At 59.8% G+C, this 24,357-nt stretch overlaps 1 protein-coding gene across 10 annotated transcripts in view; it reads right to left on the reverse strand.

Moving 5' to 3' along the window:
- The window catches only part of RALGDS (ral guanine nucleotide dissociation stimulator), a 42,463-nt gene that overhangs the window by 14,168 nt on the left and 3,938 nt on the right, over positions 1-24,357 (reverse strand). For 4 of the 10 annotated variants that reach the window (XM_061433996.1, XM_061433992.1, XM_061433993.1 and 1 more), the window contains exon 1: positions 9,629-9,875. The exons of 2 other annotated variants lie outside the window; for them this stretch is intronic. In XM_061433996.1, the coding sequence (XP_061289980.1) occupies positions 9,629-9,811 (183 nt within the window). In that variant the 5' untranslated portion in view covers positions 9,812-9,875. Of the gene's footprint in view, positions 1-9,628; positions 9,878-19,544; positions 20,460-24,357 lie in introns of those variants that run through there. 4 more of the 10 variants (XM_061433999.1, XM_061433997.1, XM_061433998.1 and 1 more) reach the window with 3 other exon arrangements.

Here is a 24,357-nt window from a genome sequence, read left to right on the forward strand (position 1 = left end):
CACCCCCGTGCCACCTTCTGTCCCTGGATGAGGCAAAGGGGGGTGGCCACAGGGACCTCCAGTCCAGAATGGAACGGGCTCACAGAGGGAGGGCTGGGGACTGTCCTCGGGGCTGCTGGCACTGCCCCCAGTCCCTGCGTCCTCACTCCACCAGCCACAGCGACTGGACAAGATACACCCACCAAAGTTTCAACCACAGCCTGCTCTGGTCCTGAGCGCCGCGCCCCCCGCCCCCACCCACCCCCACTCCCCCGTGCCAAGACGAGAATGGTTCCTGGTCATTTCACAGGTGAGTACACCACAGCGGAGGGAGCTGGGAGGGACCACCTGTCCATGGGCACACCAATGTGGTCAACTGAACGGCAGACCCGGGAACCAAGGCCCTGACTTGGCCAACTGCCCCTGGGGGCCCTGGTCCCTCCCCGGGGGCCCCCCTCCACAGCTGACCCCCGCCCTGGAGTCAGCACCCTGGCTCTGCGGCAGGTATGGGCATCTTCAACGGCCACAAGCCGAGGCGCCTCCTTCCCCTTCTGCTCGTTCATGGCCTCGCGCCTCTTGGGCAACCACAGAGTTCCCAGTTCCCTGCCTGTCATCATGTGCACGGGCACAGCATGAGAAGGCTGGCGCCCGGACTTCCACAGAACCACAAACCACAGGACTTGCCCTGGGCCAGGAGTGGGGGGTGGGGTCATCTGGCAGCTCCTGGACCCCGGGCAGAGAGGCCCCTGTTTTAAAAGGTAGCTACCCCTCCCGTGGGGCAGACAGGCTTTGTTGGGGGGGGCTTCACCAAGGCCTGATCAAGGCCTTGGTCATTGCTGCCCTGGGGTCCACACGGTCTCCTCTCCCACTGCTCCTGACCAGGGATGAGGTGAGCTGGAAGTTGCGGAGGGTGGAGAGGGGGGTGGGGGCTAGGAGTAAAGAGACAGAACTCTGCAAGTTTAGGGAGGAGCGGGGAGGTGCTTGCTGACGGGGGCCATCAGTCACAAGGTCAGTGCCGGTAGCTGGGATCACGGGTCACTGCCCCCCCTCAGAGAAAGCCCAGTGAAAGCGCTGACTCAGCCTGGGCCCCGCCAACAGCCCTTCCCTAAAGCCCGCTGCCTCAGCTGGGGCCCTGGGTAGGAACCAGGTGCCCAGGGTCCTGTACCCCCGGACATCAGTGCCCCCTGGGCTCAGGGCTGAGGTGGGCGGGTGGCTGGGCCTCTCACCTCCTACCTCCAGGGCTCTGGGAGGGTTCCGGGAGGCCTGGAAAGCCATCCTCCGGAAATCCACTTCCTCTGACCTGAGGCCGCCCTCCCACTCCGGGCATCGCACCAACGGGAAAGCCAGGGCAACATGCCGGGGCTCCTGGCCCTTCGCCTCCTCCGGAGAGAGAGCCAGGCGTTTCTGGGAAGTCAGCAGGGAACCCACAGGCAGAGGTTCCCCCAGCCCGAGCACACCCTCCCACTCCACACACCCCTACAGCCCACACTCAGGCAGGTCAAGCCCTGCCATCCGGAGGAGAAATCCCCCGTCCTGAAGCAGAAAACCCCAGACAGACACTTAGCGTCCTCCCCGCCTCACACATCCCTCCCCCGCCTAGAGGAGGCCACGGTGCTGGGTGACGTCAGGGGCCTGCCATCCACCTGCCAGGCCAGGGCCCTGTCCACCCACCTCTGCGTCTCCTCTGGGGCTCTCGGGGGCGGGGAGGGGGGGTGTCTGAGACTGCCTCCTACAAAGGCGGCCACCCACCCTGGAAAGGCCTGTCCCTCCCCTGGGGATTCCAACCACTTCTGGTCCAGCCGGGAGCCAGACAATGTCCTAAGCACACAGATCACTGGCAGCCGCCAGACGCGCCTGCCAGAGGGCACTGGACTTGAACCCTGAGGGTGCCCACCTGGTTCCCAGGGGGCTCCAACAGAGCCTGCTGGACGGAAGCACCCCCGGCCAGGCCGTTCCCCAGGCGGGTCTAAATAGCGGCTCCGCAGTGAGTGAGCCGGTCTTCGCGGGCAGTGGAGCAGCTGGCCAGCCCTGCCCGGGATTCATGTAATCCTCCAGCCCTGCCCCCACCCGAGGGGCCCCTCCCGCCAGCCGGGTGGGGGGCGGGGCAGGACGCTGAGAGCCGCACAGGCTACGCCAGGAAGGGGGGGCGGGCTCACCGCCCCATCACACAGATGGGGAGCTGCACCAGCCCCGCGGAGCCCACCCACCCTGTCCCCCTACCTACCCCGGGTCCCTTCACAGCAGCAGCAACAGGAAAAAAAAAAAAAAAAACCACCAGATCGTCCAAGCAGCGCAGAAAGCAGGCGCCATTTAAACCAACTAGGGAGAGACAACAGCGGGGAGGGCTCCCAAGCGAGCTGCGGGGCGGGGGGGGGGGGCGGCCTGGGCACAAAGCGGTCGAGCGGGGCATCAGCTGCCCGCTCCCACTGCTCTTCCAGGGCCAGAGAAGGAGAGTGGCCAATAGCATTTGCCCCCGGGACCCTCTGGGGCAGGAAGGGCAGGGCCCTGGCCCCAGCAGGTGACCCATCCTGTTAGCAGAGCAGACAGCGCACAGGCCTGGGGACTGGGAGCCCACGTGGGCGGTACCAAGCCCCCGTCATGCTCTGGCTGTGGCTGGGGGCCACAGGGGGAGGGAGTGGGCAAGCAAACAGCAGATGCCCCGAGGGGAGGTGTCCATAGAGTTGCCCCGAGCTCTTGAAAAAAATTGAAAGTGTTCGTGGCTCAGTTGTGTCTAACCCTTTGTGACCCTGTAGACTGTAGCCCGCCAGGTTCCTCTGTCCGTGGACTTTCCCAGGCAAGAATACTGGAGTGGGTTGCCACTTCCCTTTCCAGGGGATTTTCCCAACCCAGGGATTGAACCTGCCTCTCCTGCACTGCAGGCAGATTCTTTACTGCTGAGCCACCTGGGAAGCAGCGGAAAACAACTCTATGAGGGCGGCCGTGTCCTCAGAGGACAGTGCCTCCCATCCCGCCCCAAGCAGGCACCCATAGATGTGTCCCCGGGGCCCCACGGGACCCAGCTGGCAGCTGCCCAGGCTTCTACCACCTGGGTCTGGAGGGAAGGTGGTGAGATACTGCCAGGCCCTGGTGAGCAGAGGCCAGCAGGATGGGTACCAGGGCGCCCCACAGCACCCCCACCACCCCGTCCCTCAGAGCACAGCCCAGAGGCTCAGGGACAAGGAAATGGCTGGGGTGGTGGCGTATGTTAGGGCACCACCTGATCAGCCTTCTCAGGGTGATGGGCAGCAAGGTGCTGCGTCCCCAGCTGACTACAGGCCGAGCCCCAAGCCCCGTAAGGCAGAAAAAAACGGATCAGCCAGGAGCTGATTCCACCTGTATTTCAGGCTAGACCCGCTGGGACCCACTGGACCTTTCCCAGCCCCGCCGTCTCCTGCAGGAAGGTGCTCGTGCCTGCACACGTGGAGGTGGCCCTTCTCCCACCCTGGGGACCCCTGCACTCCCGTTCGCCTGTTCATTTCTGGTGGAAACTACACCAGAGCCACGCAGGGCCTCCAGATCCATGGATGCCTCCGGCTGCAGGATGCTCCCTGCCCCAGGGGACCTGGCTGAGGGGGAAGGCAGGTGGAGAAGGAAGGCTTGAACCCACACCACGGTCTCCCTGTCCCCCTGACCCCCGGGGGGCAGGGGCTGCACATGGAGAAACCTGGTCTCGCTCAGGTCCGGCTGGGTGAGGCGGGTGGTGGTGGGCCCCACATGCACAAGCTCACTGCTCAGGGACCTCATGGCACCCTGCTGAGCTGCTGCTGAGGGCCACTGAGTCACAGAGGTCCCCTGAGGCCTCAGCCGGCCGCTCACCAGCACCTGCAGCCCTGGGCACACGAGGCCCCTCTCCAGTGCCCACCGGGCCCCAGGGTGCTGTTTCTCCTGCAGGGCTCTGCTCCCAGCTTGGCTGAGTCCCGCAGCCCCCGGCCTCAGTGAGCCTGTCTGAGAGAAGGGGCCAAGGGCAGCAGCACTCAACAGGATGAGGCGGGGGTCACGAGAAGGGACAAGTGTGGGGAAGGACCAGCCCCAGGAACGCGGCATGAGGACACTGTCACTGGCGAGGTGACACGGGACACGGGGCGGGGAAAACCTCTTGGGAGACCTGCCAGACGCCCTGGGAACCTGGGGGAGGGCCAGGTGAAAGGGACGGCGGGTCATTCTAAAAGTGCCAGGAGGAGGGAACCAGGCCTGCGGCTTTCTGACCTCTCAGCCTTTTGCTGGAATGCCTTTTGTTGAAAAACACGAGCGCGATCAGCATCAGAGGCAGCTGCTCTGCCTTCCGGAACACAGGCTCCTGGGTTTGCACGCCCATTTTACACAGGTGGAGACTGAGGCCCAGGGGAGACGGTCAAGGGACCTGGTTCATCTCTCAGCATGTGTGCCCAACAAGGCAGGGAGAGTGAAAGTGCCAAGTGTGCGTGACCCTCCTGGTGTGCAACAGGGCCTCGCCCTCCAGCCTGCCCCACCTCAGGTGGGTGGCCTGGGCCCTGGGCCGGAATAGAGCCCAGCTGAGGGCGGACAGTCAGTGCTGGATAGAGGTGAGCCACACTCCTGGATCCCAGGTACCGCACCCCAGAGGCGGCCTTGATAGGGGGAACCACACGAGGTGCCTGGGTGGCAGGACAACCAGAGAGCTTAGTGACCCCAGAAACTGGCATTTGGGGACTGGCCTGGGCTGAGCCCCACAGAGGCTGACCCATCTTCCCAAGAACCTTCCCGGCCAGCTTGAGCTTCGCTGCTCATCAGCATTTAGAAGAGAAACGTGCTTCCGGGGGAGGAGGGACCAGACTCCAGGTTGGCCTTGCCCACTCAGGACGGGCTCCAGACTGTCAGGCCTCCAGGGACCAGGCCTGCAAGGGGGCCTGACTGGTGGCAGCGGAGGGGAGGGGCACCTGTCTCGGGCGGGGGGAGTGCCAGGCAGAGCTGGCTGACAACACCACCACGGGCCACAGCATCCAGCACGTGTGGGCATCTCCTGGATGCCACGCCCCTCGCACACCCGTCACATGTAATCCTCCTGACACCTCACTTATGGGTGGGAGCTGATCTCCGTCAGGAGCCAGGAAGAGGCAGCCAGGGCAGGACTGAACCCCGGCCTGGGCCCCTGGTGTCCATGGAGACACACCCAGGCCTCTGTGCTCCACCTGGACCGTGGCTGCCACAGCCATTCACAGCGTCCACGTGGAGTCCAGCCCCTGCTCAGACAGATGCTGGAGGGAGACCAGAGACGGGCCAGGCCTCTTCAGATCACACAGCAGGTGGGGGGGAGGGGCGTGCACCAGGGCCCAGCACCCTCAGACCCCCACCTCTCCACTGAGACGGGTCTGGTGAGGGCTCCTGTCGCGGGGTGGCCAAGGCAGCCAAGGCCCAAGCTCAGCTGTAAGAACCTGGCCTGGGAGCACCGCGCTGACCGGGCTGGCCAGTGTCCTCTCGGAGCCCTGGGCACAGGCACTCCCCTGGCACCTTGTCAGACGACATAATGGTGGCCGGCATGCCTAGCCGGCCCTGACACGGTGCCAGGCACTGGTGGGGACCGCTTTGTCAGGCTGCCTGTCTTGTTCAGGCCTCGCCAGAACCCTAAGTGGAGAAAGTGGCATTAAGCCCATTTTACAGATGAGAAAACCAAGGTTCAGGGAACGAGAGCAGGTCGAGGGCTATGAGGGGCTGAGCCAGGCTTCCAGCCCAGCTCTCCTCCCTTCAGAGCCCAAGTCTGGACCAGCCTACGTGGAGCTGCCCCCCGGGGTCAAAAAGCCAACATGCCTCCAGGCGAGACCACAGAGCTGGCTATGCCAGCATCCGAGGCTTCCCAGGGGAGCGGGGGTGGCAGTCAAAGAAAATGTCGGGTCACACCTGCTCCCAAGAGCTCCTCAAACCCCGCCCCCCTGCTGGGCACCCCTGCCCAGCTCCCCAAGCACCATACCCCTCCCCCGCCACAGGCTGGCCAACAGATGGAGACTGCGGCCACTCAGAGACCCCCTCCTACACCAGGCTGCAGGTTTCAACTCCCACCTCCGCAGCACTGGGTTGAGGACAGTGACTTCGCTGGAGCCACAGGTCCAATAACACAGCGCTTCTGGGTTTGGGAGGCTGGGCAGCACAGTGCCACGCATGGGGACCATCCGGGCAGCTGGTCCTCGACTGCCTGGGTGCAGCCTCCTGAAACCACCCCACTGGCCGCTCGAGGGCTGTGGGTGGCCGTGCTAAGTCCCCTTCCAAAAGCTCCTCACCAGCAGTGAAGACGGGGCCTGCAAACAGCTAACTGCTGCAAACGGCTAACTTCCAGGCTGACTCCTCTCAGTGCTGATCCCCACCACTCACTCCTGCTCCAGGGCCATCCTGGAGCCTCTGAGGAAAAGACCAGACCAGTGCTGGAGAAGTCCCTCCCCCAGATAAGGAACAAAGACAAAGACGCAGTACCAGCCAGACTGGCCCCCACCCGCCTCTTCTCCTAAGGAGGAAAGCAAGATGGGAAGTGGGGGGCCCAGCAGGTGGCAGCCGGTCAGTCCTCCTCTTGAACTTGACAGGCTCTGCAGCTATCCGAGGCTGTCCCCTTGGAGTCTGCCAGGAAGCCTGCTTGGAAGAGGATGGTACACAGGCTTTTGCACACACACACAAACATACACACACACACCCCTTTCAGATCATGCCTCTTGGCCTGAGGCTAATGAGTCCTGGGGGTTAGACTAGAACCCTGCACACCCTGAAATCCAGAGAACAGACAATGGGGAAGGAGGCAGGGAGGCTGGAGGGAGACAGGTTTCCCCCTCACATCTCTGAAGCCCTCCTCCTTTCATTCCACGCCCACGCTGAGCTCAGGGCTTCTAGGCTTACGGCCTGGGGTCAGAATCCCGCCCCTGCCACTTGGCAAGTTTGTGCAACTTAGTGCCTTGGTTGTTCCATCTGTTAAAAGGACGGCAGGCAATTGTGACCCCGAACAGACCCCATGCATGCACACTACTCAGCGCAGAGCCTCCCACCAAGCGCAGCCTCATACGAGATATTATTTAAACTCTCAGGGTCCAGCTGTGGGCTTATTTCTTCCTTGAAGCTCTTCCCCGTGTCTTTTGGCCCAAAGCACTTTCACCCACCTCTGGTCTCTAAGCACCCCTACCCTTCACTGACCATGGGGGCTTCTGAGCTGCCTGGGCCTGGTTCTGGCCCCTCCACAGCTCCCCCGTCCTCCAGGGACACTTGTAATGATCTCACCGTGAACTCAGCCCTGTCCTTCTCCGATCCCCGTGGGCTCTTGTACACAACAGGCGCCCAGCAGAGAACACAGCCCAGGTTCAAATCTGGGCTGCACTCTCGCTGGCTGCACGTATGGTCAAGGACTCTACTTCTCTGAGCTCCAGCGTTAATCACTCAGTACAACTCTTTCTGATCCCATGACTATAGCCCGCCAGGCTCCTCTGTCCATGGGATTCTCCAGGCAAAAATACTGGAGTGTGTTGCCATTCCCTTCTCCAGGGGATCTATCCAACCTAAGGATCGAACCAGGTCTCCTGCACTGCGGGCAGATTCTTTACCACCTGAGCCACGAGGGAAGCCCTCTGAGCTTGGCACATAGTCAAGAGGGTTGGTCAAAGTGAGCTTGAACGAGGGAGTCATGGCTGCAGCCAGTATGTGCTCCAGACTCTGGGACCCATCCCCGCCTGGCTGAGTTGGTGGCCTGCGTGGAGACGGGGGCGCGAGCCCAGGGACTTCCACGAAGCACGGAACCGTGCTGGGCGAGCTGGGTCAGCAGTGGCTTGGCTCCGAATCATGAAGACGAGCAGATGCCCAGATGTGCGAGGACATCTGGCAGCCCCGAGAGGGAAGGACGGGGCAGAGGCTTGGTAGGAAAAGGGGGCCTGGGGAGGAAATAGAAACTGCCTCGTGGTTTCCAGACAGGACAGGGACCACAGGCGGCCGCCTCAGCTCTGGCAGGCCACCGCAACCAGGAAATTGGCTGTGGGGGGTGAAGGGGGGCGGTGTTGGCAGGAGGGACAGGGACTCCCCACGCCCTCCCCCAGCTCACGGTAAATGGTCATTGTGTTTGGTTTCCGGCAGTGGCCTTCTGTCCTGCCAGGACCCTGGCTTTCCTGCACTAGCCAGAAGCTTCCACTTTGATATCTAAACAGCGGCCGCGGCCTGGAGGCCAGTGCTGGGGCCAGAAGGGAGAGGCGAAAGGGGGCAAAGGCAGGCAGACCCCCGGGAGGCCTCAGATCTGCACTCTCCCTCGGTTCCTTGGGGATACAGATGGATAGGGGGAGGGAAGGAGGGAGGAAAAGCAGCCTGGCGGCCTGCCCCTGTGAGTGCGCCGGCTGGACCCTCCAGCACACAAAGCCCGAGGAGCTGCCAGACATAATGAAAGTCAGATGAGCGCTGGGCTGGTGTCAGGCCTCCCGCCCCCACCCTCCCAGGGGTCTCGTTCCAGCCACCAATGAAGACCAGAGCTGTGGGTGGATGAGGGTCGGGGAAGAGGCCTGGCCCCGCCACCCGCCAAGCTCACCAATAAAGGGTCTCCCAGGCCTGCCGTCCTCCCAAGAGTTCCCTCCCCCCTCTCCCCACTCCCACACTGGACAAGATGTGCTTTATCCTCCCGTAACTACGCACCCAGACCCTGTCTAGGCACTGGGGTCACACAGAGAGAGGCCCAAGACCCAGGCTGGCAATCACAGCTCACCGGGGCCTAAAGTAACAACGTGGGGGATACCTGCATTGGGGGATCAGGACCTCCACTGAGCCCTCTGACCCAGGAACGGCCTCCCTCCGTTCAGGCCCCAGCCCCCGGATTCTGCTACCTTAGTCCCAGGTAGGGGGTCAGAGTCACGGTCAGGCGGGAGGAGGGAGAGGGCACTGCTCCCCATGACCCACTGGCCCCCTCCTCCCAACGGCGCACTAGAAACAGGAGTCCAGCCCTCATCGAGTTCATGAGAGGCACACCCCCCTGCTGAATCCTACCCGACCTTCACAAATTCAGGGTGGAAGCGCATTTTCTAATCAAGTAGAAGGGAGTCACCCCTCCATCTGAGAGGCCCTTGCCCCAACCTCCCGGCCTGGACACCTGGCCCACAGGTTGGGGGCCTGTCTCCCTCCTCCCGCCCACCCTTTTGATCAGCCCTGAACATCAGAATCCACTTCTGCCCTCCAAAGGGGCTGCCTGGAAGGCCACTGTGGTCCTAGCCACCCCTGAGGATTCCCGGAGGCCACCGCCCTAATCACTAGTGCACCACCTGCGTTTCCAAGCCAAACCGCCTAAGCAGGCCCCCTGGCTGGCCACGGGGATGAAGTACGGCCCAGCCCTGCGGCCGGGAAAAACAGACTCCGAGCAGACGGAGACCGCCCGCGGGAACACGTCTGCCCGGGTTGCAGGGGCAGCGGGGCGGGCAGGCACTGGGACGGAGAAGGGTCCCAGAGCCGGATCTGGTCCCGAAACTGTTTTGCCCGCCGGGCGGCCGCCCCTACGTCCACCTGGCTGCCCAGGGGGTGGGCGCAAGGAGGGCGTTTCTGCGGAAGGACTCTCCCGCCGCGCAACTCCTGGGCTGGGGGGTGGTAACCACCACCGCCGCCGCCACCACCACTCGCGGAGGGCGATCCGCTAAGCGCGCTGCGTCCCCACCCACACCTCGCTCGGCCGAGCGCCGGGCCGGCGAGGCTCACCCACCTCCAGGCGCGGCAGGTCAGGGTCGAGCTGCGTGAAGCTGTTCAGCACCACCGGGCAGCTGTCGGGGCCGCCCACCTCCAGGCGCACGGCGTCCCACACGCTGCGGCTCCGCCTGGAGCCCGGAAACAGCGACTCGGCGCCGCCCGCAGGCCCGGCCGCCTCGGCCCACATGCGCTGCACCATGGGCGGCTCGAAGCGGCGCGGGCGGCCGGCCGGGCCGAGGGACCCGGGGCGGCGCGGGCGCGGGGCCGGCCCGGCGCGCAGCGGCGGCGGCGGCGGCAGCGGGCCGCGCGGCTCGGCGCTGCCTGCGCTCTGCGCGCGCCAGCCGGCCCCGCGGAGGTCAGGCCGGGGGAGGGGCTGGCCTCCGGGGGCGGGGCCTGCTGCTTCGAGGGTAGGGGCTGGAGTCGCCGGAGGGGCGGGGCTGGAGACGCTGGAGGGGCGTGTGCACGCGCGCGCGCGCGCGTCCCCGCGCGTGTTGCTGGCTGCGTCTTAGGGAAGAGCACGTGTCGTGTGTGTGTGTGTGTGTGTGTTGCGGCTCCTGTTTGCGTCTTAGGGAAGAACATGTGTGTGCGTGTGTGAGTGTGTGTGTGTATGTGTGTGTGCGTGTGTGTGTGTTGCGACTCCAGATACACACCACAGTTCGGCCCTTTGTGCGGGCGCGGGTGCCGTGCACGGGTTGCATAGGTGTGTGGGGTACGCGTTGACATGTGGCCAAGCAGTGGGTGTCCATCTGCGACAGACTCCAGTTAAGCCCCTCACTAGCTCTGTGACCTAAGACAAATTGCTTAACTTCTCTGAGCTTCAGGTTCTTCATCCAGGAAAGTCACAGCTGGTAATCGCTGTATGGCACGCTCTCAGCCAGGTGCCTCTACCTGGCTATGTGCTCCTGAGTCCTGGAGTCAGGACCGGGTCCTCCCTGCACCCTGTATTTGGCCGTCCTGAGGGTAAGGATTATGACCAACCTAGACAGCATATTAAAAAGCAGAGACATTACTTTGCAAACAAAGGTCCGTCTAGTCAAAGTTATGGTTTTTCCAGTAGTCATGTATGGATGTGAGAGTTGGACTATAAAGAAAGCTGAGCACCAAAGAATTATTTTGAACTATGGTGTTGCAGAAGACTCTCGAGAGTCCCTTGGACAAGGAGATCAAACCAGTCCATCCTAAAGGAAATCAGTCCTGAATATTCATTGGAAGGACTGATGTTGAAGCTGAAACTGCAATACTTTGGCCACCTGAAAAGACCCTCATGCTGGGAAAAGTTGAAGGCAGAAGGAGAAGGGGACGACAGAGGATGAGATGGTTGGATGACATAACCGAGGCAATGGACATGAGTTTGAGTAAACTCCAGGAGTTGGTGATGGACAGGGAGGCCTGGCATGCAGCAGTCCATGGGGTCGCAAAGAGTCGGACACGACTGAGTGACTGAACTGAACTGAGGGTCAGGGTGTGGTGCTGGGGGAAGGGCCTCTGCCAGGGCTATGTCAGCCCTAAGGCTACCCGGAGGAGGTACCAGCAGAAAGGAGATGGAGGAGGGGCAGTCAGGGGAGTAAGGGGGAAGAGTCCACACTCAGCATGACCAGCTTGGGTGTCCACATTCAAGAGTGAGGGGTCACGAGGGACTCAGGCCAGCCACGCACCTGCCACTAGCCTGGCTGGCTAGGACCCCTGGAAGCTTGAGTACTCGGGGTGTCCAGGTAGCCTGCCCTTGAGGATGCTGAGGGCTGGCTGGGGAGCCTCAGCTGCTCTTTCTAGAAACCAGTGAGAACGTCCCTCTGTTAGGTAGGTGAAGACTTCAGGCAGAACAAACAGCACTCCTGGCTAAGCCCAATTTGCATAGGGCAGGCCCAGGTGGAGGAAAAAACATAAAAGGAGGAGCCAAAGCGCTTTCTCTCGGACTCTCTCTCCCACGTGCGCGCGCTCTTTTCTTAGATGTCACGCGAGTGTATGTTCCTCGGTTCTTTGTCTCGTCACAACAAAGATTTGGAGCAACGGACATTAAAGCCCTTGGCGTGTCACAGCTCTCGGGTCTTGGACAAACCCTGCTACAGCTCTTAGGCAAATCAGTGTTACAGCTCCATTTTATTTAGAAGATAGCAGGAGAATCCAAGACTTGAAGAGAAGAGAATGGAGCAGTGCGTGGGGAGGGAGAGAGAGAGAGAGAAAGAGAGAGAGAGCGCGCACGCACGCGGGGGGGGGGGGGAGAGAGAGTCCTTGAGAAAGCGCTTTGGCTCCTCCTTTTACTTGTTTTTCCTCCACCTGGGCCTGCCCTATGCAAATTGGGCTTAGCCAGAAGTGCTGTTTGTTCTGCCTGAAGTCTTCATTCTGGTCCTCGGACCTTCCTTTGACCTTCCTTGTCTTTTAGCCACCGCCATTTTGGACTCCTTTTTCCTATTCTACCTACCTAACACCTTCCTCACACCAACACACTGCCCAGGCCCGCCCCACCTGGCCTCAGTTCTCAGCCCTCTCAGCTGTTGGTGGTTGCTGTCAGCAGCCCTGGCAATGCCACCCACCTCTCCAGAACTGGTTCCGTATCGCTGGGCCTCAGTTTCCCATCTGCAAAACGAGGGGGTGGGTCTGGACTCCTCACTCCATAAGCATATCTGGCTCACCCACCCTGAGCCCCACCGCAGGTATCCATGGACAGCGGGGACCCAGCCGCTCCCTCTGACCTGTGTGCCCACCAGATGTGCAGCCCACATCTGCAGCAGGTGCATGGTCCTTCCTCAGGCACAAGGAAGGCTTTGACAAAGACCCACGGAAGACAGCTTGAGGACTTCTATTAAAAACCTTCATGCCATGAAAAAGCATGCATATATGCATGACCGAATCCCTTTGCTGTACACTTCAGAAGTTAAGATAACATTGTAAATCAACTCTGCTTCAATAAAATAAAATTTTAGAAAACACTCATGCCCTTAGATTTGACAACCTCACTCTTATGAAGTAACCTTGAGAAAGCGTTCAGAGTGGGGACGTGGATTTTCACGTACTGCTCTGGATGTATACTACTCTGCCAAAGGAATTACAGGCTACAGGGCCTCAGACAGTAAAGAATCCTCCTGCAATGCAGGAGCCGTAGGAGACACGGGTTTGATCCCTGGGTCGGGAGGATCCCCTGGAGAAGGGAACAGCAACCCACTCCAGTATTCTTACCTGGAGAATTACATGGACAGAGGAGCCCAGCGGGCTACAGTCCATGAGGTCACAAAGAGTCGGACATGACTGAGAAACTAACACTTTCACTTTCAAGGGAATTCACTCAAACACTCTGCACAGGCTCAGACCCCACATGCCGTGACCCACCACAGGAGGACCATCACACAGGGAGTTGTTGTCCAGTCGCTCAGCTGTGTCCAACTCTTTGCAACCTCATGGACTGCAGCACGCCAGGCTTCCATGTCCTTCACCATCTCCCAGAGGGAGATGCTCAGCTGTGAAAGTGAAAGTGAAGTCGCTTAGTGTTGTCCAACACTTTGTGACCCCCTGCCAGGCTCCTCCATCCATGGGATTTTCCAGGCAAGGATTACTGCAGTAGGTTTCCATTTCCTTCTCCAGGGGACCTTCCCGACCCAGGGATTGAACCGGGGTCTCCCACACTGCAGGCAGACTCTACCGTCTGAGCCACCAGGGAAGCCCACAAGTCAGAAACCCAGGATACAGCACATGCTTTCAGAAGCTGATGTTACACGTGTGCATATGACTACAGGGACCTACTTTGCCAAAGTAATGGTGGTTATCTCTGGGCAGTGCTACACATTTCTTAAGTCTCAGAATTTGCTAATTTTTCTAAAATATTTTAGTAATCACACATACATAATAATAAACACTGGGTTTTGTTTGTTTGCTGTTTTTGTTTTTAAAGCAAGATTTGGCTTGGGGCAGAGATCCCAAGAAGGCTGTCTAGGAAGCCCCAGGGGAGAGTGAGATGGGTAGGGCATGTATGTTCAGAGAAGAATGAGGCTCTCCAAGAGAAGTGAGGGGTGACCTCCAGGCCGGACACTGCCTCAGGCTAGAAACTTCTGAGTCAGTCTCTCAGAGCCTGGGGAACTAAGCACCTGACTGCACTCACTTTCTCTCTTCTGGGTTCCTTTTATCTCTTTTCTCCCAGGGAGGGGCCTGGCAAGCAAGCTTCTGCCCACTTTCCAACTGGGGAAGAGGCCCACAGAGGCCAAGTGACTTCTGAGTGCACCAGGCTCACCACCTCTCTGACTCTGAAGGTCAAGGGGACTGGGGTGAGGGGGCCCAAGCCGACTGGAGAGGTGAGAACAGGGCGCTCCATCACCACACCACACAGCAACACAGCCGCAGGGCTGCCTCCTATCCCGCTACCCAGACAGCATCTGCTTGGAGGAGGTTGGGGGGTTGGTTTCCTCTGGTTGGTGTCTGTCTGATTAGTGTCTGTCCCCCTCCCTGCTTTGGGGGTCTCCTCCTGGGTCCTGAGAAACTTGCTCACTGCTCCAGCTGGCTACACACACACACACACACACACACACACACACACACACACACACACGGTCCTAGTTCCCAGGGGTGCAGTGTACTACAGAACCCAGCACCGAAACGCCTGGGTTTGAAGCCCAACTCCACTCCTTTCTTTGTGTGGCCCTCCCTTCTAGCCAATGCCCACCCCCACCCACCCTGCCCCCGCAAGTCATATGTGCCTGTATTTCCAAGGCACAGCTTTCTCCTGCTTAGCAAAGGGACAGCACAAGTAAAGCACCTCAACGGGGGCCGAGAAGGGACTCCCCTGGTGGTCCAGTGGCTGAAACTCTAAAACTCTGTGCTCCTGATGCAGGGGGCATGGGTTTGATCCCTGATCGCGGACCTGCCGCAACTAAGACCAATGTGGCCAAATAAATAAATATTAATAAAACCAAACCAGGGACTGAGAATCCCCGGGCACCTCGCACGTGCAAGGCCCTCTCCCCAGCCCCGAAGCACCTCGTCTCATGATGTTCCCTCAAAGCTGCCCGGGAGATGTCTTCCCAAGGGCAGAGCAGCCCTAAAGAGAGGGAATCAGCACTGCAGGGACCGCAGGGAAGAGCCGCCCAGGAAAGTGCTCTTGCTGAAAACCTAACCTGAATCCAGCCAGGCCTCTGCATACAAGGACCACTGGCGGAATGACAGGGCGCAGAGGAACACGTTAAACACACACAGGGACACACCCCACAAACTCCAGACTCGGGGAATCTTCGCAGGACAGACCACCCAGTTCCTTCAACAAATACATTTCAGGGGAAAACGCAAGAGGGAAAACGTAGATTAAAATAAAGGTGGGACATGCAACCAAAGGCAACATGTGGATTCTGGACTGGGATTTGAACAGGGCAACTGTTTAAAAAAACAAACACACAACCACACACACAAGACAACCTAAGGAACAACTGGGATGATTTGAACACTACGGGGTATCTGTTTGAGCAAACTCTGGGAGACAGTGAAGGACAGGGAAGCCTGGCACGCTGCTGTCTACGGGGTCGCAAAGAATCGGACACGACTGAGTGACAGAACAACAGCTGGCTCTCTGATGATAGCTGACATCATTTTTTGGATGTGATCATGGGATTTCGGCTACTATTAGAGTAACCTATTGAAATACTGATGGACGGAGCTGTGTGTCTGAGGTCTGTGTCAACGTCGTCCGCGGTGGGGAAGGAGGGCCCATAGAGAAGCAGGAGAGCGGCCCCGCGGTGGGATGAGGAGAGCTGCGTGTCTTTATGCCATTTTCTCCACTTTTGTGTTCTGGGGAATTTTTCATAATAGACGTTAAGAAAGAAAAAGGACACAGTTTGTTTCGATTCATCCTCTAATGCTGCTGAGGCTCCATCAGCCCTGAAGGGAGGGCAGCAATCCCCAGACCTGGAGCCCTCCGCAGTGACCCCAACCCTCAGTCCCATGCTCCTGAGGCTCTCAGAGCGTCCAGACAACATGATGGCCCAAGGCAGTGGGCAGAATCGGAATCACGAGGCTCAGATGGGGCTTGTGACCTCGGGCTAGTCTGAAATCGAAGCTCTGTTGACCCAGGCCCTTGGAGGGTCTGCCGGGAGGGAGACACCAAGCTATGTACAAAGTGCAGGGTTTTATGAATGGGGGTCGCTCCCTGCTTTCCTGCTCTGGCTCACAGCGCACCCCATCCTAGCCATCCCAGGGTCTCAACCTTTCCCTGGGGAGCAGGGGGTGCACCCGTCCCTCCCTGGAGATCACAAGGAGCCCTGGATAACATCGCTGTACAGACCGCTTCTGTAATCAGGATGCTCCCCGCACAGGAAGCCTAAAAGACAGGTTTTGAGCTGACAGCCAGGAAGAGAACCGGGCCAAACCTAGCCCACATGTGTTTTGGTTGGCGTGCAAAGTGTTTTTAAATTTTTGAGCCAACAGTAAAAGGTCAGGTGACTTCATATAAAAGTCCCCATTTCTGGCTGCTCCCGTAACTCGGGACAATCCAGACACACCGGGTCTGTGTCCCCACGTGACAGGAGGCTGGGTGGGAGCTGATGGGCACTTGTCCTTTGCAGCCAGGCCTGTGCTCATGGGTTTGCCCCAGACCCCACTGGGCCTCCTGTCACTCCCTGGTTCACAGGCCCCTCAGTAGCCGCCTTCGGTTTAAGAGAAAGGTGTGCTCAGGCCAAACCTCTGGGGCCCCTTTCCCTTCCCGCTATCATCCAATCACTGGAGCCCAGACATACAGCAGCCAGAGGGGTCTTGACCCTTCAAAGCTCGCCACCCCCAACCTCCGCCTTCAGACAAAAGACCAACTGCTCGGTGTGAGCTCAGCTGGTATCTCTGGGGTCCTCTCTCACGATGCCCAGGGAGGCTCACACAGAAAGGCTGCAGTCCCCAGAGCCTCAAGCCATCCTCTCTCTGCCTGGCCCATGCTTCCCACTTTTTATCCACCCCTTTGCTTGGCACAAGGTCCCAGGGAATGGGGTTTGGGCCCAGGGTGCCACTCCAGGTACCTTGATGGCTCAGAGCAAGAACTGGCTAAAGGCCACATCCAGGTGACAAGGTTCTTGGCCATCACCTCCTCCAACTTCGGTCAAGGTGCCGGAGGGAGCTGGTGACCCAGTGAGGAACAGCAGTCAGGTACCCAGACTCAGTTTGAGCAAGCTCCAGGAGTTGGTGATGGACAGGGAGGCTTGGCGTACCGCAGTCCATGGGGTCACAAAGAGTCAGACATGACTGACTGAACTGAACTGACCCAGACTCAGGTCAGGCTGTGGAAAACCTTTCATCTCTCACTGAGTGGGTGGAGGTCACCTGGTCTGTCTTTTCTGATCTATATTTAGAGTCTGGGGAGGTCATAGATGGGGTGTGGCCTGGCCAGGCTCCTCGATCGTTTCCCTGACCTGATGTCACCCTTCCTGGCTGCATGGGTCCTGGGGTGGCCCTCTGTGGGCAGGAGGTGACGCACCTGGGCTGAGTGTGGGAGCTGTTGGCACAGCGGGCCACCTCCTCCGCCCCTGGTTCCTGGGAACTTCCAGGGACGGCCTCCTCCTCAGGGCAACGGGGAGTCCCCAGGGGCTAGAGGCCAAGCTCGGAGACGGTCAGGAGGCGGGACATGAAGCTTCCAAACAACCAGGAGACCATCCGGGGTGGAGGGGTTTGACATCATTACCCCAAATCTCTGACCTCACTGGGCGTTGCTGTCCCAGCGTGAGCAGGACAAGATGAATCAATGTCCAGATCTGTGGCAACAGGACTTGGATTCTGGCATTCTGGACCAGCCATGAGTTGGCTCCCCGTCCTCCCCTGGAGAGGGGTGGGCACGGCCCCCCGACTCTGACTTTCAGGATGCTGGGGGTGGGGGGCACTCGAGACGAGCACACATGATGTCCAGGGTCTTACAGAGTGAGACCAAGGACCACTCTGATAACTGTCCTCCTCTCCCAGAGCGCTCAGGGCCCGACACCCCCAAAGGCCACCTGCCCAACAGGTGCCGGGCCCAAGGTGGGGGTGCAGGAGAGGAGAGAGGAAGAGAAACAGATGGGGGAGGGACTCCCCTGGGGCTCCATCGGTTAAGACTCCTTGATCCCAATGCAGGGGGCACGGGTTTGACCCCTGGTCGGCGAACTAAGATCCTGCATGCCGCATGGTGTGGCAAGGAAAAGGGGAGAGGGCATAAACAGGAGGAAACGCGCGCTGAGACTTGCAACTGAGCCCGAAAAATGAGAACAGAGAGCGATCGGAGAGGCAGGGTCTCGTCCCCTGAAAAGCCCATACTGACGCAGACTCCACACCCAGGGCGGAGGAGGGGGCCTGCAGGTTTGGGAAACTCTCTTAAAATGCAGAGCCCAGGTTTGTATTCGGGTCCCTGCTCTGCGCCTTCCTAGCTTCAGTTCCCTCTCCCGGAGCCTCAGTTTCTGCGTCAGGAGGATGGAGATAATAATAATAGTAAGAATAGTAATACCACCACCACTTGGCTCTCAGGGGAGCAGATGATAAAACAGTGCACAGAGGCTTTGTGATCGGAGAAGAATCACTCGAACAGGAGCCGCTAAGACAATCCCCAGCCACGCCACCCCGCCCAGGCGGGAGCAGGTAGACAGGCAGCCAGCCTGGTGGGCACACATGGGTACCAGTGGCGACCAAGCCTCGCCCCCACCCCGCCCCCCACCCAGCCGCCTTGCTCACATCCACAATGGGAGATGGAGCCTCTCCAGGCAATTTCCAGCCAAACTCCTTCAACCAGTTCTGATGGGAGGGGAGGAAGTCGAGGGCCTGGCCATGGCCTAGAAGCACCTGTTGCTCTGGAAACTCACCTCAGTGGCGGGTGCCGGCAGAGGCGTCTTCGGCCAAGATGTGGGGCTCTGGAGGGCAGCGTGGCGGGCAACGGCCCACCTCCTGGCAGTCACCACAGAGACACAGGCGAGGAACACCCAGCCCTTCCTGCCCCTGGGCTCGGCGGGCCTGGTTTGCCGGGCCATCACGGGGAGGCAGGTGGGCCTGGGATGGGCTCCCGGGGAGGCCCTCTGCCAGTCTGCCTGCCTGTCCGCTGGCCCCAGTGGAGTCAGGCTCCCGAGTGCCTAGGCCTGATGTCACCCGCGTGGCTGTCATACCTGCTCCTGTGACAAGCAGGGCCAGGAATTCCTGCTCCTACCAGGCTGAGGTCCAGCCAAGGGTGGGTGGACTGTCCCAAGCCCGGCCAGTAGTTCCAGCTCAGATCTGCTGTCTTGGGGGGAGGGCCCAGCTGTGTCCCCAACACCCTGAGGCCCTGTCCTCACTCCCCTGCCTGGGAGAAAAAATCACCACCCAGGGACAAGTCACAGAGATCAAAACAGCTCAGCCAGTGGAGCCACCAGCCAGGAGTGAGTCCAGCCGGGTGCTGTGGGGCACAGGAGACCCGCCTGACCCCCTCCGTTTCCTCTTAAGCCACTGTCTCATTTTGGAAGCCTTCCCCATCACTCAGCCCTCAGAACTCCTCCACGTCTGCCACCTAGACATGGGATTTAATTTTAAACGGCCGGGACCAACCTAGGGTTAGCAACTGTTTATTTTGCCAAGTAGGGCAGTTTAAAAAAAAAAAAAAACTGTCACCATCATCATTATCATCATTTCAGAAAAGATCCCCCAAAAGTAACTAAAAGGGCATACGATCAAAAAAAACTGACGGTCACTAAATGAATATATTTGACTTTAAGGCAAATGCATGACCTTGTCTCCGTTTCTCTCATTTCACCGCAGACCAGACACTGAAACCCGAGTTGAGTCCAACATACCCATTTGACAAATGGAAAAACTGAGGCCGCAGGGAGCAGGGACTTGCCCAAGATGTCACAGGGAGAGTCCGGGTCCTGTGTCTGTGCACACCTCTGCAGAGCCCACATACGTACCCTCCCTGCCTCAGCGTTCAGAGCTCAGATCCCCACACCTAAAGATGCCAGGGTGACCCAAAGGCTGGGCTGCCTCCTTACCCTTCTTGGGCCCTGGCAGGCGGCCGGCTGGGCACACAGGATCGTGGGGACCGAGAGGAGAGGAGGGTGGACCGGGGCTCCGGAGCCAGCCCGCAGGCACATCAGGCCCCCAGTTCCTGGAGGAGAGGCAGGGGCCGAGCCTGACGGCCTGGCGCAAAGCCCTGCTTCTCCAAGCTAGCTAGCATTTCACATCCTCTTCCGGTGGCTTTGGGGGCGCAGGGGACCCAGCAGAGGAGGCTGCTCAGAGCCGGGGAACCGAGACCTAGTTCCTGCCCCCGCCTGACACTGCCTTCCTCTGGGACAGGCACGTTCCTCTTCTCTCTGAGCCTCACTGTTTCTGATCCGTTATGGGAGGGGGTGTGGTATACAGAGGTTTTCAAATTATAGTTTCACATAACCCAACCACTGCCCCCACACTGCTGGGGCAGGAGAATTTCTTTCATGGCAGGAAGGATGCCCTGGACGGGGGAGCCTCTGCAGCGGGGCTTCTCTAGGGCAAAGGCCCCCAACTTTTTGGTATGAGGGACTGATTTCGTGGAAGACAGTTTGTCCATGGACTGGGGGTGAGGGGGATGGTTTGGGGATGATTCAACGGTGGTACATTTACTGTGCACTTTATTTCTAACCTGAGGCCGCCGCTGATCTGACGGGAGGTACTGGTCCACAGCCCAGAGGCTGGGGACCTCTGCTCTAGGGAATGTGGGTGGGCATCTGGAGGTGGGTGGGCTGAGGGGCAGGGGGTTCCAGGTGGACCCTGAGGCAGCAGCCTTCCTGCCCCCCACACACCCTCCCTCATGCCTGCACCCAGTATGTGTCTCCCGCACTAAAACTCCTCCAAAGGCTTCTGTCCAACCCACAAAAGAATTCAGAGTCCTTGCTGTCCCCGCCTCCAGGCTCCTCTGAGTCAGCCCTGACCACCGCCCCAAGCTCACCTCCCCTCCGGCCCCTGCTCCTTCTCCCCAGCCACCTTGGCCCTACTGCACACAGAGACACTTAATCTGGACCTTTGAGAAACAGCAGAGGTGACTGGGCTCTCTGTTAGCAGCTCTGGGACTCTGCGCCAGCGACTTAGTGGCCTTGGATTCCTCATCTGTCAAATGAGCACAAGGACACTGCCGGATTCGACAAGAACTCAGCACAGGCCTGGTTTCTGGGCGGCACTCTGATCGTCTCCCATGGTCATGTGCCTGCCCCAGGGCCTGGCACTTGACACACACTCAGTGGATGTTGGCGGAGATTAGCCCTGCACCGGGGATGGCGTGGCCTGGCTCTTCCTCCGAGAGCAAGCTCCAGAGGACACTCTGAGGCCTGTTGGGTGCTCGGCATGCAGCCCTACAACCGGGTCCCAGGGGATAACTTGGAAATGTTTGTCATCTAAAAGCAGCAAGCATGCACTGGCCACCGCAAGGCAGCCCTGGTCCCGCAAAGGTGAGGCCAAGAGGGCTGGCAGATATGGTCTGATCTACCTTCCTGAGGACAGGCTGGCATAGCAGGGCTCCCCTGAGTGCTCAATCTTGTTGGGGAGAAGCCCTGGGCAGGCCCCAGCAGGACCTGGGTGAGGTGGGGGACAGCCCTGGGCTTGGGGGGGGCCCTAGGAGGACCCCACCCTTGGCCTCTCTTTGCCATGTTGCCAGTTGACTGGTCGTATGACCTCGGGCATCCCTTGTGGTTTGACTGCCCTGGACGTGGACCAGTGAGCTCTCCCCAGCCTTTGGGACAGTGGATGAAAAAGGAGACCCGGGCTCAGTGCCTGTGGCAGGGATCAGTGGGCAGTGTGGGGACCAACAAGCCTTTCCAATTGTGTGGACACATTTGGGGGTGAGGGGGAGAGCTTCCAGAGGCCCTTGAGGAAGCGGGGGTGGGGTTACAGGAACCAACAGGGAACCAGGCTGCCCAGTGAGGTGTGCCTGTGTGTTCATGCCTAGATTCGACAGGCATTTATTGAGCGTTTTCCCTGGTACCAAGCTCCGTGCCAACTGGCACGTCTACCACCCATGGCTCCTGAGCGCTCTTCTCCAACGACCCCAACCTTCTGCACAGGTCAACCTGGCTTCGGAGCCATTTAGGCCATTCCTCTGCTAGCTAGACCAGGCCCAGGCAGGGCTGCTGCAGAGCAGTGGGCCCCGAGCCGCTGGGAAGGCCGAGGGCCTGAGTCACAGGCTGGGGGGCAGGACAGGACCAGCTGCAGGCAAGAAAGGCCAGAGCCCCGAGGAGGCGGGGCCTGGGGCGGGGCAGGGCCTGTGGCGGACCCCGCCCACCCAACCTCCCAGACCTGCCCACCCCGCCTCCCACCCGCGTCGGGGGACGGCAGAGGCGCCTTTGTTCCCTGCCGGCCTTGTGTCACCACATGGCCCACCCCATCACTGTCACGGCCTGGAACGGAGACGGGACATGGATGGCCAGGGCTCTGGGGCTGGGACGGTTAGGGACGCTCCACTTGCAACACCGGCGGCCCGCCCAACACTTTTCTCCACCTCCATCCCCGTGCTCCTACCGTGCATGGAGCTCCGGGTGGGCGCGGCTTCGGGGGGACATTTACAGCAGCCCTGAGATGCTAACCTGCCTCCCACACTTGTCCCAGGATACCGTGGGCACGTGACCTGCCGTTAGCGCTCTGCCCACGATGCAGGTGGCCCCAGAATAAGGCACCTGGCCAGCCACACACGGAGCTCAGACCGACAAAACCCCACTGGTGGACACACGTGTACGCACAGACATGCGCCCTGAATTCCGCTCTTGGCGGGGGCAGGGATTCCAGGGTTCTGGGGCGGGGGTCCTGCTGCCTCCAGCATCTGGGCATCCCCTCCAGGCTCAGGGCGGGGGTGGGGGCAGGGTGCAGGCCTCGGTGTGAAGCGCACTGTTTATAAACACTGCTGGGCTGTCGCTAGGCGCTGTGACTCAGAGCCAGAGTGGTGACTCCTCTTCAGGCTGTTTGCTCAGCACAACATCCTGTCCAGGAAGCAGACAGAAGAGGCCCGGGGCCAGGTTTTCACTCCTCTTTCCTGCAGGCTCCTGACCTGACTCAGGGTCCTGCTGGGGGTGGGAGACAGCCCCGGTTCTCCTCCCTCTCGTTTCAGGGAACCCGAGGCCCATCATCAAGTCACTCAACACACGGTCACCACCGGCCTGGCTCTGCAAGGTAGGGGTGACGCTGTGGCCATGCACGCCACTGACCCAGCCCCCCAAACCGGGAAAGGGGCTGTAGTCTGGGGCGGGGGTTCCCTCCAGGCAAACGCCCACATTGAGAAGCCTTGCAGGCAGAAGCAGCTACTGACGTCCCCCCAGTCCCAGCCCCAACCCCAGAACCCAGCTTTGCCCTGTCCCTGGTGCTCCTCGGTGGGACAAAGCACCTCTGCACTCAGCATTTGTGAAACAGATGAAGCCGCTGTAATTATACTCTGTTGTAAAACTGAGACAGTTGAGGCCCAGAGAGGGCAAACAAGTTGCCTGCGGCTACACAGCGGGCCAGTGCCATGCCCAGGGCTATGCCTGGGCCTGTCAGGTCCCAGGGCAGCCTGCTTTCCTCTGCTCAGTTCTGGGTTAAAGTGGATTTGTTCCTGGCAGCACAAGTCCAGCTTGGCGCTGCTGGGTCCCTGTCAGCAGGGACCTTGTATGATAGTCCTTGTATGATGTATGAAGGTGGTTGGTCCCTTGTATGATGTCCAGCTTCATGTCCCTGTCTGCCTCCCCAACACCCAACTCAGAGCCTAAGCCGGAGTCAGGGGTCCACCCCCCCTCCTCCTTATCTCTGCTGTTCACTGATGTGCCAGTGTGGGCATCGTTTAACAGTAACAATGTATGAGGCAGGTTTGCAGGTGAGCAGCTTGGGGCCAGAAGCTCAGAGACAGCACCAGACTCACCCAAAGCCACACAGCAGGCTGGCTTTTGAGGCTGGTGTTCCCAAACTGCTCCCAGCTTCTTCTAAGAGCTGAGGACGATTCTGCTCTTATTTCCACCGGCAGGGGTTCCTCTTTAGAGGACGACCATCAGGGGCCAGAGCCTCAGAGTGACTTGTATGAAAGGTCACATGCCTTAATGGGGAAGCTCCGCCCCCTCTCCCAGGCTGGGGAGAAGTAGGGGCCGGTCAGAGCGGCAGAGCCCTAGCAAGAAAGGCAGGGGAAAGTGAAAGTCGTCCAGTCCGACCCTGGGACCCCGTGAGCTACACAGTCCATGGGATTCTCCAGGCCAGAAGACTGGTGTGAGAAGCCTATCCCTTCAGCGGACCTTCCTGACCCAGGAACTGAACCGGGGCCTCCCTTATTGCAGGCAAATTCTTTACCAGCTGAGCCACCAGGACCGCAGAGGGGGCGGTGCTTATTTTGGCAGCTGAGGCTTGGCCCCGCCCCAGGCAAGACAGTAACCCCGAGGTCAGCTACTCTGATTACTGATTCACCCACCGCAGGGCTCCCCTGCTCCGGCTGCCCGTCTGCTGGCTCCTTTAACCAGCCCACTGAGTCACACAAGTTGCCAAGAAGCCAAGAATCTGAGAATCCGGGCCTTGCCCCAGCCGCTCCCACTGGCTTTGTGCCCAGCAGGATCTAGCCGGGGCTCTTCCCTAGTGGCTCAGACAGTAAAGAACCCGCCCGACAATGCAGGAGACTGGGGTTTGATCCCGGGCTTGGGAAGATCCCCTGGAGACGGGAATGGCAATGCACTCCAGTATTTTTGCCCGGAGAATCCCATGGCAGAGGAGCCTGAAGGTTAACGTCCATGGGGTTGCAGAGTCGGACACGACCTAGTGACCGAACAACAATGGGACTGGAGAGCTGCAACTCTGAATAAGGATGAGCTAAGAAAGTAACATTAATAAAAT

The sequence above is a fragment of the Bos javanicus genome, chromosome 11 (genome assembly GCF_032452875.1).
Source record: "Bos javanicus breed banteng chromosome 11, ARS-OSU_banteng_1.0, whole genome shotgun sequence".
Taxonomy (NCBI): domain Eukaryota; kingdom Metazoa; phylum Chordata; class Mammalia; order Artiodactyla; family Bovidae; genus Bos; species Bos javanicus.